The 16,724-nt window shown below is 40.4% G+C and overlaps 1 protein-coding gene across 1 annotated transcript; it reads left to right on the top strand.

Annotated features, from left to right (window-relative positions):
* The first annotated feature begins 479 nt into the window (after positions 1-479).
* On the top strand, positions 480-15,386 carry mtus2b (microtubule associated tumor suppressor candidate 2b). Its single transcript, XM_005736042.1, has 8 exons — positions 480-637; positions 5,798-7,800; positions 8,166-8,352; positions 9,000-9,206; positions 13,050-13,196; positions 14,394-14,492; positions 15,046-15,242; positions 15,348-15,386. The coding sequence occupies exons 2-8, from the start codon at positions 6,001-6,003 to the stop codon at positions 15,384-15,386; spliced, it is 2,676 nt and encodes an 891-aa protein (XP_005736099.1). The 5' UTR covers positions 480-637; positions 5,798-6,000.
* The last annotated feature ends 1,338 nt before the right edge of the window (positions 15,387-16,724 follow it).

The raw sequence follows: 16,724 nt of genomic DNA, 5'->3' as shown, positions 1-16,724 counted from the left end.
TCCTTTCAGTTGATCCACTCTCTCTCCTGCACATGCCCGAACCATTTTGCCTTCTAACTTTGTCTCCAAACTGCTCGACTTGAGCGGTCCCTCTGATATATTAATTTCTGAAATTGCACCTCGTGGTCACTCTCAGTGAAAATCTCCCATCTTCCACCTCCGTCTCCACCCCGTCTTTGTGTCAGTGCCACTTTCTCCAAACCAAAGATCACGGCAGGACTCAGCACCTTGTAAACCTTCCCTTTCACTCGTGCAGATATCCTGTGATCGTATCCTGCACTCACTTGTTCCTCTTCTCATGTGCACTCACTTTTGCTTTGGATGATTGACCCCAGCTTTTTAAACTCCTCCATCTCCACTTCCTTTACTCCTTACATCTTCACCTTCCCATCTGCCCCGCTCTCATTCACGCATGTACTGCGTGTCGCTCTGTAGTGGGGAAGAAATGTCCTGTCTTCACCTGCAGGGGGCGACCCGAGTCCATTTTGTTCAATCTCCTCTCGTCTCCTCTCCTCCCTGTTTTCCAGCGATGATGCAGACTGTACCCTCTTCATCTCGGCTTAAACTGGATGTCTCAATCATTCTTCATCAGCTCTTCGCTGACGGGCTCTTCTCCAGATTCACCTGAATTAAACCGGTAAGAAATTTCATTTCACAAGGGGAACAGAAGGCGTTTGCTGTCTCCCTCTCAATCTCCGAACAGCGGCAGTGATAACTGCATTTATTGACCCTGCTGCATCTACTCGAGACTGCGGATGATCCTGTTGTGTTTCTAATAAGGTTGTTTTCAAGTCATTTCCTAATCGTTTCCAGGAGTGCAGATTCTAATATAGCGTTTGCATACCAAGCTTTGAAAAGGTAACCTCAGTACAATTGCTCTCACCTCAAAATGTGTATGTGGAGTCACACCATGTTTTATTTATTGTGTCACCCACATCTTATGTTTTTTGTCTTTTCTAAAATCAGCAAAGCCGGTCCTTCCTCTTTCTGTATTTTTCCCTCTGAACAAAAATAGTTTCCTAGTGTGAGGAACAAGGTACCCAGAGCAGCATGAATGTGCATTAGTAATAGTGAAGTAACAGATTTCTGTTGGTGTGGCTTGAGTGGTGACATTTATTGAAAAGGCCTGAGTTGTACTGGATTATGTAAGATGTGACCATAAAATGATGAGGGCCAGTGGGCAGCATGCACAGCCAGTAAGGCCTCGATCGTCTCACCGGAAGCCTGGAGATTTTATAAACTGAACATAAAAGGTGCTGTTACTACATATTTGTTCATTTATGTAAGAAGCATTTGAATTAGCTTCCAAATGATAGAATTTTGTGGGTTTTTGCTGCCTGTGAAGCATTCATTTGTAGTTTTTCAAGGCAAACCGTTGCCATGTGTATGAAAAAGCAAATCTTATGTGAGCTTTAGGTGGTTGCACAAAGAAGTCAGGGGCACTGAAGCATTAAATTGAGAGGGAGACTGCTGCCTCCATTTTCACTCATCTTCAATTTTTCATGAGGGATCTAGATTAAGCATCAAGTGAGGCTTGGTAAACAAATGAAGGCCCACATCTGTGAGGACCAGCAAGCAGCTGCATTAGACAGCTGACACAAAACAGAAGCTGACACAGCTTCTATTTCACAGAGCAAAACAAGCTGTGCGGGCACATCTTCACATAAGTACTCCTGCGAGGCTTGGATGCACAGATTTTCTCAGTGGCCTTGGCAAAGGTGTTGCCTGAATATGAGCAGGCAGGTGGCAGGGCAGCCAGCTGAATGATGGGAGATGGGGGAAGCATTTTAGTGCTACAACTATAAATTTCCCTGTTCTCTCTTGTACTGTTATGATGTCTGACTGACTGCCCGAGTGTTGAATAGTACTATAAGTGATACCAGGAAACGGAACAGGAAGGAAGTGGCAAATGTCCTTCAAACCCAGAAAACTTGTGAATAGAATGAAGCTGAATGAGAGACATAAAGAAGAAAGTTAGTTCATGTATGAAATCAGAAGATTTTACAGTACGTCTCTTGTAACTGGATCTAATCATTTTCAAATGACCTGAACAAAGCAAACTTGAGCTCTAAAGGATTCTGGTGTTTCTTGTAAATCCAACCATTCCTTTTACTTTCACTTACCAAAGTCAGGTCACAGTTGCAGCACACACTTGTCTCTCCATTTCCTTTTCTTTCTGGGGGATTGTGCATAAGCCTCACCAATCAGTTTGTCCATTTCCAGCTCCAGTTTGCCATCACTTGTTAACAACATCCTGAAATACTTACTGACACATTACTGCTGTTCCCATTCCCAACTCCCTCCTCACACTGGCTGCATTTTCAGTGCTGGTCCATAAATATCACAAACAGGAATGAAGACAAGAAGCAAACTTGACAGCGTCTAACCCTTGCTAAAACGATGTTGGGCCTTGTGTTTTGAATACAGTCACAGCTATTGCTTTACTTATAAAAGAATTGGATGGCTCATAGATACAAACCTTATAGTCTGCACTGCTGCAAAAGACAACAGGGTTCTCCAAACACATTTGAATACCTTCTCTAACTCTATAATTCTATACAAACATGTGTAAACTTGACGTAAAACGAAGAATTGAAAGTCTAACTCTGTAGCCTTCCTGAACTTCTCCTAAATTTTTTGCTTTAGCAAATGCCAAAGCAACAGCCGGTCTCCTCTCCCAATATCTGTCTCTGTTTTTAATGCACCCCTGGATCAGGTAATCCTGAAAGGCCTCCTTCTTCCACATGATGCCCTCCTTTTGTACTTATATCTTAACAGCAAGTTCTTAGGTTGTTGAACCTTTAACTGCCAGGCCTTGAACACGGCCTACCCAGATTTAATGTCCCTAGCCAGGTGACTGTCTTGTTCCCCAAGCAGAATCCAGAAACTGGTCTCTAAGCTCGGTAGCAGGTAAAGGTAATGTGCAGTTGACCCCAAACCCATACCTGGTAGTGTTACCCACTGGGTTACCCACTGGGTAACACTTAAATGTGTTTTTTGTGGGCTGTTAAACTCCACTCCCAGGTCTGGCTAGAGGATGAAGGCCCATTTCTCCTTTCTTTTTATAAATGCCATTTATGATTCTTTACACCTAAAATTTCCATTTACACAAGTTATCACTCCCAACATAACTTTGATCTATGATATTTCACTACTTTCTAGATCAAATATTAACAAATGCAGTTATATAAAACTCAACAAATGCACCATATCCATCATGTCACTGCTGTGCAGATAACTGTACCATAGTGTCCATGCTGAGGTCTGCACTTAACCGATTTAGAGCTGGAAATCAATTTAAGGATGATGGCTGCAGCAGAAACAGTTGTGTTAGCAGGTTGAGCCTTTCTCTTAAAAACAATATTTTATAGCACTTGTCTGGAAATATTCGACAAGGAAAAACATTTGTTAGTAGCACCAGTGTTTTGTCTGCCTGCACTGAGAGATTTTGTGTCTCAGTGTGGTTTAACAGTAAGCACTGCAGTAGATGCAGGTGTGCTGTCTCTGTTGTGCAGAGGCAGCATTTAGTGCGATGTTTTAGCTTATGTTGCAAACGGGCACTTCTGTCTGTAGACCCTCTCTGCTTTTCTTGTCAAGTTTACAAAAGTTGACTTGTTCTAAGCATACATCAAACTCTAATAACAGGCAACAGCACAGTTTTGTTTTCTTAGAAGGGAAATGACATGCTATTTCCTGCTGCGTAAGTGAATTTATTAGGACACAAATGCAGAGCAAATGCCTGAGATGGAGCAGCAGGCAGTCAGTTTTCTTCCTAGTAGGTTTTTTTTCTTTAATTGGAAATTTTCTTGGAATTTAATTTTTTGTGCTAGAGGAACTTGTCAACCACAACTGGATAATGGGAAAGGCATGATGAGGTGATAACAGCATGTGCAATTTCTCTGCAAAAAAAAGAGTTGTTGCTTAAGATCAAAGGGCCTGTCAGTGCTCTCTGTCCTTTCCAAAGGGTCCACACAGAACATTTCATTCACATTTCTCATATTGGATTAGTAGAAACTCTCTGAGCAATTATGGTACCTGCTGGCTGACTAAAATTGCAGGGCAATTAAAGGAAGTGGCATAGCTCTTAATCTGAGCATGCAGGTGGCAGGGCAGCCAGCTGAATGATGGGAGATGAGGGAAGCAGATTTTGCAGAACTTCCAGATTTTGGTAACATATCAACAAACTTAAAATTCATGTTGACAGTTTAAAGCTCTTCGAAATACAAAGTTTACATATAGATCTCCCTTAATGAAGGAAAGGGTTAAATATCATGAAGGCTGAAATATTGTATTTATTTATTTGTCTATTTTTGTCAGCCTTAAATAAAATCATACGTCAAGCAGCCTATTAAATGATTTTAGAAGTGCAGAAGCAGACAGTTGGGTCACGAGAACTTGTAAAAGCCTCAGTAGTACTTGGCAGTTTAGAGGTGGCCCATCATAAACACTGTAAAAGTTGTGGAGGTAAAAAGTCCACAGTCACTCAACTGATTGGACAAAATAGAGGTTCTTGGATGTCTTTTGTTTTTGTTTTTTTGTTGTTGCAAGCAATAGATGGTGCAGAAAAGGGATAACAGAAATAATGTGTATTTTTTAATGCAAGTATATCAAAAGTATTCACAAAAGACAATCTCAGTAACTCAAGGCACATGGATAATCAGAAACATAAAATATAAGAAAACAATTCCATTATGAAGGTCAAATGTAGCACCGTCACTGTCATGCTGGTTTGCATCTGACTGTCATAAAGACAGAACAATAATGATAGTGTCCATAAACAAGAGACCGTGTCATTTTATTTTCCCTCCAAAGGCAGAATTTGCTTTTTTTGTCAGTGTACTTAAGCTTGTCTGGTTGTTATTTTTCCCCCCGGATAGTTCACTGTGGCTGGAAGATAGTCATTCCTTTTTTCCCTTGTCCCTAATTGTATTTTAAACTTAGCAGTCTCTAGTTAGATCAGGGAGTTATATAATTCAATACAAGTAATTTTTTTAGGCTAATATTTTCTGTTTGTACCTTCTTCTCTGTAGATCTTGTTTAACCACAAAGTTGTTCCCACCTGTAACATATATTCCAAGCAGCATATTATCTTGTCTGCTGAATTCACTCACATTCCTAAAGCTAGAGAGAGACCGGTTGCCAGCTAATTCACTAATGTCATTTTTTTAAGAGTCAGATTTGTGAATACTGCTCTTCACAAGAGTGCTGCAAAAAATTCTGGGCCCTTGATGATATTTCAGTCAGAAACAAAATAAACAAGATGTTTGGCATGTTTAACATTTAAGAATAAAGGCAGAAAAGATTCATGGTTTTCACCACTGTAGGTTTTTGCAATCCTGGGAGCCCAACAGGCCTGAGTTTATCCCACACTGGGCCTGAGGATTTTCTTACAAAAGCTGTAACCAATAAGTTATCATATGACCTCAGCTGTTTCATATACAGAAACACCCATTAAGGTTTTTTGAGCTACAAAGAAGTGTAAAAAAAAGAAAAAAGAGGCCAGAAAAAAATTATACATTAATATTGTTTATGCTGGCTAAATCACTCGTTGCTGTGTTTGTAAGAGGTTAACTGTGATTTCTCCTGCTGGTCTAGCCTACATTACCTTCGGTGCATCTACACATCTTTCACTGCCCCCACAAAAAAACTCACTTTATTTCATGGTTTTATGATGAAACAGACTGAAAGATTTAAATTATTATAAGATGGCACAGTTTTTTAAATATACCTGTTGAATATTGTTTTTAAGTCATCTTCAATATATTTTCTTTACTTGTGATCTGCTGTTTTTATGCAGGATAAGGACCTCAGATGTTATGAAGACCCATGCTCCAAATTAGACATGACATTCAACATCCACATTTCTGACATACTGAAAATAGGCTCCTGCTCTGCCAGTAGGACAGCTTGATGGGCAGACAGACTTTTTGATGCTTGACGATGATGATGATTTATTTTAAGTGCTCTTGAGGCTGCCACAAACTCAGAGCTGATTTCATAATGTGTGAGCGAGAAGAGCCCTTTGGTGTGGGGGAGTTAAGGAATAACAACCAGCAGGGTGGCATGCTGGCTGATGGCGACGCCAATGCCAATGACATTCGGACAGAAGATGGTGGGAGAACTGGGGATACTGGCTGTCTGTCAGGATTGATAACTGTAACAGCAGAGCAAGACAAAGTCATCATCTGGGGCACAGACTCTCAGTGTGATGACCCTGAGCTGGCTGAATTTGAGATGTTAGAGTGTCAGGAGTTGGAGGCTTATCTTGTTGAGGAGGAAGAGGACTTTGTTGGGCTTGCAGAGCGGAAGGAGCTTCAAGAACAGCCGTCATCATGCAGAAAATCCACAGCAGAAGAGGCGATAGATTATAAGGGCAGGGAAGAAAGGAAGTCAATTCTGAACGGTGCCAGTGAGCAAGAATCCAATGGCTCTCATGTCTCTGAGAGCAGAGAAGCTTCCAAGACTGACTTAAGCTCTGAAACTGATGTCTTTGTATCCTGTCTGTCCACCATTTCAAGCATGGCCACTGCCATGGACACTGTTGGCAAGAACCAGGTGACAGACTCCTGGCATATTGCCTCTGGTCCTCATTCAACCATCTCAGAGGACCTAACTTCCCAGATTTGCACCACTATCTCTGAGAGAGGCAAGGCCTCTCAAATAGTTGATGATTCTTCTCTTTCTGCTAGAAAAAGCACAATAACCCAGAAAGATGTAGATATGAATTTGAATTCAGCAGTTCAGTCAGATGATGCTGTATCACAGGCACATGATGTCAGTGGCAAACCCGGGACAAATAATAACCATAGAAATAAAGCAAAGGGTAGTGTTTTGGAGGTAAATTGTACTGAGAACAAGGCTTTAACCTCTCTGACAAAATGTCAAAAAGAAAGCAACGCTAAAATAGATAAAAGCACACAAGCGGATGAGACCCCTGATGTGAACTACAGGGCTCTCAGAACAGGTACAAAGGGGACTCAGTCATGTGTTGAACCTAAAGCCATAAAGAAACAAGACTCATTTGATAACACACTGAAGAAACAAAGCTCTTTTGATAAGAGTCTGAAAAAGCAGCCTTCATTTGAGAATTCTTTAAAGAAGCAGCTCTCTTTTGATAACACCTTAAAAAAGCAGGGCTCCTTTGAGAACACCACCACTCCCAGCTCTTCAAGTCTGGAAAGGAGGAAGCCATGGGGAAGCCCCAGTCGACCAGCAACTCCTACATCCCCTAAAACCACCTCCTCTTCGTCACCTAAGAGACGACCTAGTGGTTCTCCAGCTAAGGTCCAGGGCATCAGGGCACCGAGCCTGGAGCGCAGTGACTCCTCTCAAAGAGGAATAAGTCAAACTATCAAACCACATGCTAAGACGAGTTTGAGCAGTGGAATCCCCAAACCTATCATGCCTCAACAGAAGGAGTCCGAACCCAGGAGATCTTCGCCCCCTCAGAAGCCCAAAAACGTGCGGCCAAAAATCATCACGTATGTTCGAAAGAATACTCAAGCAAAACCACCACTCACCGATGCACTAAATGAAGCCTCCACACACACATCAAGATTACCCTCTTACTCCAACCCACCAGCTCTCAAAGATCCAAAGGTTGCTTCTCAAACTAAATCCACACCAGTGCTCTGTTCCTCAAACCTGCTATTTGACAAATATCGACAGGAGATGCAGAAGACAGGATACTATCCTCCAGGTGTCGCTGTGACTGGAGTAAAACCTCCAAGCAGCACTATCCCTCAAAGGAGTGGAAAGTCAGACAACTTCCAGGAGGCATCAGAGAAATATCTTCAAGAGGTGAGAAGCGGACTTTTGTTTTGATATGTTCACACAACTCAGCTTATGGTGTGGTACAAGTATTCCAATTTAGCATGATGGTGGCTCAACCTGAAAGCATTTTTAACCCTTTAATTGTTCGTGCAGATTGGTCAGTTTCAGCTACACTGCACATGCTGTGTTTTAGATTATTTTGGTCACGTACTGGCTCACATTGCACCACAAACAGTAACAGAGTGGTAATAGATTAGATGTATTATCACACAAAACCAAAGTGCTTAACTTAATAATACATGAATCAAACCTATCACATGATACCTTGCTGTCCATCAGTCTAGAATGTGAATGATGTTATAGTAACTGGTTTTGTTGGTGATGTCCTTCAGCAGCATGTTTCCCCTGAAGGAGGTAGTGTCTACCGCTCGCCAAGAACCCTGAGGCCTCAGCTTGGGCTAGGTGCAGTCACCAGGCAGCCTGCAGCCAAGCCAAGAGTTCAGCAGGCAGGTCAAAGGTCAGGTCCCTCACACTATCTGGCTGCCAAAGTGTCCACTCCAGGCCAACAAGATCTGGCAGGTGAGATTGTAACGTTTTGGCAAATTGACTCAAAAGTGAACTGAAATGTTAGTTGCATTTTTAGTATCAGAGACAGCTGCATTTTCAAAGGTTGTTTTGGGAATGTTTAAAAGTTTAACACAAGATGTATTTGTGTATGCTTACGTTAAAAAACCCTGTGTGGTTAGATGATTAGGTCAAATCTTGGGAAATCATTTCAACAGATTTCTCTTATCTCTCTCTACCTACTTTAGTATTCTCTGCACTCTCCCATCCCGTAGATGTCGAGCTGTAGAGTTATTTATTCAACAAGCTTCTTGGGCTTGCTGAATGATTCACCTAATTTTTTTCCTGTCATGCTTATGGATGAGCCTTGGCTTTTGGCACCTCAACTCTTTGAAGTGCAAAGCATTTGAAGTTAGTGTAACTTGCACTTGCTACCAGCTCGCACTGCATAATTTTGCCTTCTTACATTATAAATGATACTCTTGGCTGGTTGCACATATGCTGCTTTCTTATTTATGTGGAATTTAGTCATTGAATAATGTTTATATATCTATATATATGTAATCTTCCTCTTTTATTTATTCATTTTATTTCAGTATAAACTAAATCAGGTTTTTAAAGTTTTTTTTTTCTTGTTTTTTTACTTGTTTTTCTACCTTTAGGAGAGCCCAGGAGGGCAGGTCCAGAAACCACCCCAAAAAGCCTCCTGCTCAAATCAGGCCAGTCTGGCCTTCGTCCTCCAGGCTTCTCTGCCCTTCCAGCTGCCCGTCTGGCTTCTCTAGGATTTGTCCGGAGCTCCAGTGTCTCATCTGTATCCAGCAACCAGTCTAATGAAAGCACCCACAGTGACCCAGGCCGAGGTTCTCAGTGTGAGTTATGTCCACTCAACTCATTTTTTCTGCCTAAATAAAAGGTTACCCCACACCAATGTTTTACTACATCTGCATCTCCTTATTAGTTCACCGGCAGGTGTGGCTGGTCTATCCTCAGTTACTATAGTAACAGCTGCTCATTTTGTTTCATTTTCAATCATTTGTCAGAATTCTGCATTTCTAAGCCGCTGCAGCACAGAGCCTCAGAGAAGAAAGGATTTCTTTAGGAAGAAAGTTACTCTCTCTCCCTCTGCTGCCTGTGCTCAGCCTGCATACTGCAGAATTCCCAATGCATATTTCAGTACCATCACTGAAATATTCCCCAGTCTTCATCTGCATAAAGGAATGACAGCAAAATTCACCTGGCAATGTAATTATCTCTGTGTGTGAACGAGATGTCAGCAAAGTGTCAGGAAAGAAAGTGTCGGTTAACAAGACATTGTTTTATTACCAAAAACGGTTTTGCTAAATATGAGCAGGCCATGTGTGTTGTCTGCTGATTCAGAGACGTGACACAAACTGACCATTGTTTGGAAAATGTTTAGATATATGGTTATGGTCTGGGTGTAAAACCAAAGCAAATAATGCAATAGCAGCCATTGAAAGTGATTCACTAAAAGTAGTGATAAGTACTGATTCTTCTATTTTAAATACAATGATTTTATTTTCTTTGTAATAATGTAGGGCAGGGGTGTCCCACTCCAGGCCTCAAGGGCCGGTGTCCTGCAGGTTTTAGATGTGTCCTCAATCCAACACAGCTGATTTAAATTGTTAAATTGCCTCCTCAACGTCTCTTGAAGTTCTCCAGAGGCCTAGTAATGAACTAATCATTTGATTCAGGTGTGCTGACCCAGGGTGATATCTAAAGCATGCAGTACACCGGCCCTTGAAGCCTGAAGTTGGGCACCCCTGATGTAGGGTCTTTACCTTACAATATAAACTGCCTCTGGAGAAGCTGGAACCAATAGCATCCAGTTTCATAAAGGCTACCCCAGAAACCTGAAACACTGAAAAGAAACACATAAGCAACAAAGCTACAGCTTAATACAGACCAGTCATGGTAAAAATAATAGTAACAGAAAATATAAAGAATATCAGAGAAAGCGGCTCTTTAAGACAAGCTTGCAAACTTCTCTGGTAAATTTAATTTAAACTGATAGACATCAGAAGTAATAAGATTTCGCACTCTGGGAAGGTCATTAATTTTTTATTCATTTTTATCTATTGTATGAGTTTAATCATGCAATGATGCTCATTGTCATAATTACAGGTTAATGTTGTCCTTTGCTTAAACATCACTACATTTATTCCAGTCTTTGACAGCTGAATCCTGCCTGTCCTTAGAAATAGTAGCAATAGTACTCTTAATTAGTTGGTGTATACAGTACCACTGATTCTCAAGAAAACAACAACAGTTCTACTCAACATTAATATGAGGATGCCCAACTTGACTGCCAGTGGCTCTGTAATCTTTTTAGATATGTAAACTGAAGCAGATTTGTGTACATTTTAACAAATTCAGTATCTGCCAGATTGTAAAATGCTTGGAAGCAGCTCAGATGGCATACACAACTGTCTGCTTGCACCGCAGTGTTTCCCTTTAGGCTGTTGGCTCAGATTGCACCACGCTATAACCATAAGCCTCAAATGCAGCTACAAGCAGGAACAAGCAGCTCCTTGTCATCATGATGCTCAGGTCTGGTGAAATAATTAATTCACTGGTGTAGTTCAATCAGGAGGAACGTATTACACAGTATGCTGACTGTAAAGTAACACAGTCCTTTCTTCTCATTTTTCTGTCACCATTTCTTCATCACTGCCACATGGCCCAGAGGCACATTTGTTCTGAATGTTATTAGCTTGTCTATTCTCGCTGCTTGCGAGTTAGTCACAAGCAGAGTCCTCATTGGTGCTGATCAGAGGATTCTTACTACAGGGGGTGGATTTGTATTGTACATGCACGCTAGAAACAAGCATTTAGCAGTGTGAGTCAGCCTTCGGCCGTCTCCTTTAGCCAATCCCTTTCTTGGCTTCGTCTCCATTTCAGTAGGTCACCTTTGGGAAAAGGAAAAAAAAAAGAAAGGAAAAAAATCTGCTGACTCTCCCTGGTGTATTCATGCTGCTGCTTTGGAAAGCATCACTAGATGTGTTGCACAGAGCCTTGGCATTTTTACATCAAAAGTGATTTAATGTTCTCCTTTAATCTGTTTTTATGCTATACTGTCCTTTGTATCAATAAAATGTGCTTATATATATATATACACACACACACACACACACACACGTATGTATCACAACAGCTTAACGTTTTTTGAATGTCTGCAGCCTCCTTGGGTCACAATTTGACATTATTAGATCAGAGTGATGGTATTTTAATTCAAGGGCACAAAGCTATCCTTTCCTTTTCAAAAGTGTTATATTACCAATAGTTAGAGTTTGTGTCAGCACTACCATTGACTGAGCTGCTGAATATTTTATGATTAGTGATTAGAGCTCTCTGGTTTGACTCTTCACTTATAACGACGAAGTAAATTCCATCATTTATGCACTGATGGAATTTTTTTGACTATTATAAAGTTAAAGGTTTATATCTGAGAAATGCATACAGTATACAGCATGCAAAAATATGTAAAAACTATCATAATTTCATTGTGATTATTTGGAGGATGTTTCAGCTGCACTGTTCCTCAGCTTTTCATTTCCATAAAAGCTAGAGGCATAACAGCAGCTCTTATGAATAATTACTATGTTTACAGCACCCTGTTTTTTGCGAATCTTGATGAGAGTGTGCAATTTACCAGAAAAAACAAAACAAAGCAAAAAAGAACCAAAACTCCATTAGGAAAGAGTGTAATGATCTGAAACGTGCATGAAATTGACAGTTAAAAGCTTTAATGCCATCATTACACAGTTTTTCATTTTCAAATGGCGCTGAGAATTCCCTCAGTATTACTAAACCAAATCAAATCTTTTGTGTTAAGAAACAAGAACATCATTTACTATAGGCCATGGCTGGCTCTATGCCTATTAGTTTGCATAGTCAGGTATTTCCCAAAATTGTTGGGATTGATATGTCATACCTGCAAAATATGAATAATTCAGTTTTTGTAGTCAACGTCAAAATATCTACGTTGGCCAAGGTGAAATATTTGATAGCTATCTTGGCCATTTCCTTAGAATCTAATGTTTTTTCTTTCTTTTTCGTCATTAGATATGCAACATAATTCTTAGCACAACTAGAAGTTATTAAAATCCAGGTAAAGACAACCTTTTAAATGCTATAACTTGTTTTGTCCATGGTGACTTGCTTGCTTTTATACAATATAGTAGACATTATATTGGGTTGAGTTTTCTTTTTAAAACTGTGATATAACCCACTGAGTAATGCTCAAAGTTATAGGGAGAAAAATAGGTAAAAAAGTAGAAACGAATTTGTGTGGTGGCAGCGTTTAAAGTTTATTTTAGTAAGAGGGTTCAGAAAATGCTGGAAAAATATGGCGACCTGAAGAGCACCAAATTTCAAACATCTTGAAATTTTCATAGAATGAAGGGAAATTTTTGCATGCATTACTTAAATATGAGGAAATTGTCTACAAAATCTACAAATCAAATTCACTAATCCTGTGGCGGTCAGGTGAGACTCACTCACTGATATTCTTAGGAAATGGCCCAGAGTCAGCGCTAGAGCGAGCACACTGACTGCCTTACATAGGCTTAATCACATTCGGGAGGTGAGAAAATTGCAGCTTTTAAATAAAAACATATTTCGTACGTGTATAAATAGCAACATTGTGTGATTTTTGCCACAGTCCCTGAGCATGTTTTTCTTTTCTGATGTAGATCCCAGCAGTGGCAGCGATGACACACCTCAACATAAAGCCACAGCACCATACAGAGAAGCCTCCCCTGCTCATAGCTGCCCTCACCCTCCTAATGCCCCCAGCCTCCAGCGGCGCAATCTGCCACCACGGCACTGCTCCCCACTAGGTACAGCACTCTTGCACAAAGCCAGAGGAACCAAACGATTGTGCTCAAGTTGTGTATGTGTGATTGAAATTCACGTTTGATTTCATTCCTCAGTATAAGCCCCACCTATTCCCACAAAGCTGCTTAGAGAAATGTCTGAGTTTTAAAAGTTATTGTGGAGTTTTAAGTAAAAGCAGGAAGACAGAACAGTTTGTCTGTGACGATTTGAGCTACAGTCCTGTACATGGGCAAGAAGTTGAGCTAGAAACAATAAACACAGCTGTGTTTTTTGTACTCAAGCAATGATTTTTCTTTTGCAATGTTGCTAATTATGATTGTAGTTGAGAGCATAATGACTACGATTGAGTGTTTACTCATTCATTTGCTTTTATTGTCCATTGTTCAGCTCAGTTTGCTTATCAAGCTTCTGATTTAGGACTAAAATGAGTAGAAAATGATAAATAGTATTTAGGATTACTTATTCATGTGCTGTGTTTCCAAACTGTTGCCTAGCATTGCATCACAGCAGGGATACAGTATCATACAGTAGCCTATACTCCCCCTCTGCTCTTGTGGGCGTCTTTATTGTTAGCTAATGCACAGTGGTGCTAATGGTAGCGTCTTTGCAGTGAATGTGGAGCATCAGCGCCATCCTGTGGCGACAGTTTGTATTTCTGGGTGAACCACCAGTCGCCCCATCTTTCCACAACAGAAACTGTGTCAACAAGTGAAGCAGTAACTCCAGCTAGTGGTCACTGTCCTACAGTGATCGCTGAGTCTTTATTTCAGCCATTTTTTATGCTTTCAGTTATTCACTGATTTGATTAATTATAAGGAAAAAACAGAACAAAGTTGTTGTTTGTTTTTACTACCAGTTTCCATGCCTAGGCATTAAATCTGTTTTTCCCAGGAACTCTGTTGGAGGGATGAACAATATTCTACAAAAAAAAATCCCTTTATATTGAGGGTTTCATTTGATCAGTCTGCGCATGTGTACCATATTTTATTCAATATAAAAAAGTGGTGTTATTTTATAATGTTATTGTTTTGTGCCAAAGTTTTGTCTGTAGTAAAAAAACAGAAGTAGTGTAGCAGAAGTACAGGTTAACCAATATTTAGGCAAATACTTCCTATGAGATAAAACAAACAACAAAAATGTCTGTCTTATGTTTTAATTCTGTGTATTACAAAGAAAATAACACCTTTTTTGTTACACAGTGACTAGGAGAGATTTACAGAAGGACGCAGAGGCTGAGCTGTCACCAAAGTCCTCCCCTAAAAGACTTGCAGTGGTTTCTCCCAAGCCACAATCCCCTGGTGAGTCAGCCCTGTCACACCGCATACATTTAAACACAAACTATAGACACATAAGGTGTGCTTAACGTACCATGATGTGCTCAACATACCATGATGTCTCTTTGGTTTTTTTCCTAACTGGTAAAAAGAAGGGTGTTTTGTTCAGGACCATCAGCTGCTACTGTATCTTTAAAATTTGCAGTGACTTTTTCATTCCGTGTCGCTCTTGCTCTCTCGCCGCACTTCATCCCAGACTTTACCCATAGCACCATGATGTTGCCATAGCAACAAAGCACGGTAGCTCTAATGCTAGGATGGCTCCTTCAGGAGCAGTACTGCTGGCTCAGATTACAGCAGCACAAATCAGCAACTTCTGCTTTTCTCAGAGACCAAACAGGCCAAACAGTGCAGGTGATAAGGGTTTTCATACTGCACATATAATATACTTTTACACCAGCATCCACATAAATTGACTTGTTTGTTTTGTTTGTCTATATATTTCTATTTCTATAATAAGTCTGAGGAAAAGTACATCAACATACTATATTCTTCTGCCTGTTTTGCGTATCTGCAGTTCGTGGTCGGACAACAGCAGTTCATGGAGCCATTCAGACCGAAAAGGCACAGGAGGTGGATCGCGCTCATATCCAGCAGCTGCGGGAGCGATGTGAGCGGCAGGCCCTGCAGCTACAGACTCTGCAGGCTCAGTTAAAGAAAGCCTCGCTGTGCCTGGATGTTTTCAGCATCACTGCCCAGCACTTCTGTCACAAGGTAAGATTTAGCAGAGTTCTGCAATCCCGGCAAGGTCGACCGCAGACTTTGAAAGCCGAGTAAGAGTGCAGTGTTCCAATTCTTTCACTCTTAATCCTAAAATAGGACTACGTGTGTATGACACATGTGATTTTAATGCTGTGACTTTATTTCATTCTCGTTAAACCTCCTCCTGGGGTAAAAGAGAAAATATACAACGTCATCATTATCAAAAGGCAACATAAATAAAAATATTTGTCAACAAATCACCCATGTCCAACTACATGTGTCCAGATGTCTGTATAAAATTTAGCACTTTTACACTGTATAACAATATCCTTAATATTAAATATTACGCCATCCTAATAACATTTGGTCTCGACCTAAAATACACAGGCAGATATTTTTTGTCTTTGCAAATTAAAATTACTGCATTAATAATTGAAGCTAAACCAGTATTTGATGTATTTGAGGAATTTGATGTTTTCTTGCATAAAAATGTTGGAGTTTTAGTTGAGAGTTATGAAAAGAGAGCTTGCTTGTTGCTGCATGACTCTGTAACAGTAACATATCTTGATATGTAGCAGCATTCAAACTATTCTTTTAAAATCACCCTGCAAGTTTGCTTTAATGCGACACAGAACAAGTTCCTCACTAAAGTTGCATCCTTTGCAATATGTTTGTAGATTCATTGTGTTACTGAACGGCAGTGTTTTGTAGGGTTACAGTCAAAAACTGCAATGCAAATGTTGCAGTGAGCTCCAGAATGCGATTACACACTGTGTTGGAGTCATTTGCACAAACCTGTAGCTTCTGTCTTTTGTTGTCAGGATTGCTTTGTTCACAAAGGGAGCCGCTTGCTTTAACCCTCTTGTGACATCTTTTGAATGACTCTAAAGGCAGCCTCTTTTGATAGTTGATAGTGAAATGCTGAGGATTTCCAAAGGTGCTTTTTTCTAGTATAAAGAAAGAGAATGCTTTTGGGATGTGTTGTGGGTTTGTATACATGCAAGTATATTGGCATGCATTTGATAGGGGGGGGTGTGGTGTATCTTGTTGTGTCTGTTCTTCTGGTGCTGCTGCTGGATGGGCGACTCGGTGGAATCGAAACACATTTGATATTTAATATTCTTTTTAATCACTCTTGCTTTTCCTGTATGCTGCTCAGATGAGACTGACAGAGTGTTTTCTGTTCTTTCAGTCTCTATTCAGCACTTGGTTTAACCTTTCCTAGTCCTCTGTTTGCATTTAATATATTTGTCAGCCCCACCCGCTGGTGGTGCTCTACAACCAAAGATTAATGAGATTAGAGCTGCCTGTATGGCCTGCCTCTGCTTTTGGTCAGACTAATTGCAAGACAGAATCCCCTCTAAATTTTAACAGTGGATCTTTCGAAGCATTTCTACCATCTACACACATGGGTGCATAGTCTGTTTTAGGATGCATGACAACATATGCTGATGTGGTTTAATTATGTTGTAATGAGTGCATTGAAGAGGTCAC

This window comes from Pundamilia nyererei, unplaced genomic scaffold (genome assembly GCF_000239375.1).
Source record: "Pundamilia nyererei isolate P.nyererei 1_Seehausen unplaced genomic scaffold, PunNye1.0 scaffold00066, whole genome shotgun sequence".
Taxonomy (NCBI): Eukaryota; Metazoa; Chordata; class Actinopteri; order Cichliformes; family Cichlidae; genus Pundamilia; species Pundamilia nyererei.
The sequence above is the reverse complement of the archived record's forward strand: the minus strand, read 5'-3'. Positions and strand labels throughout refer to the sequence as shown.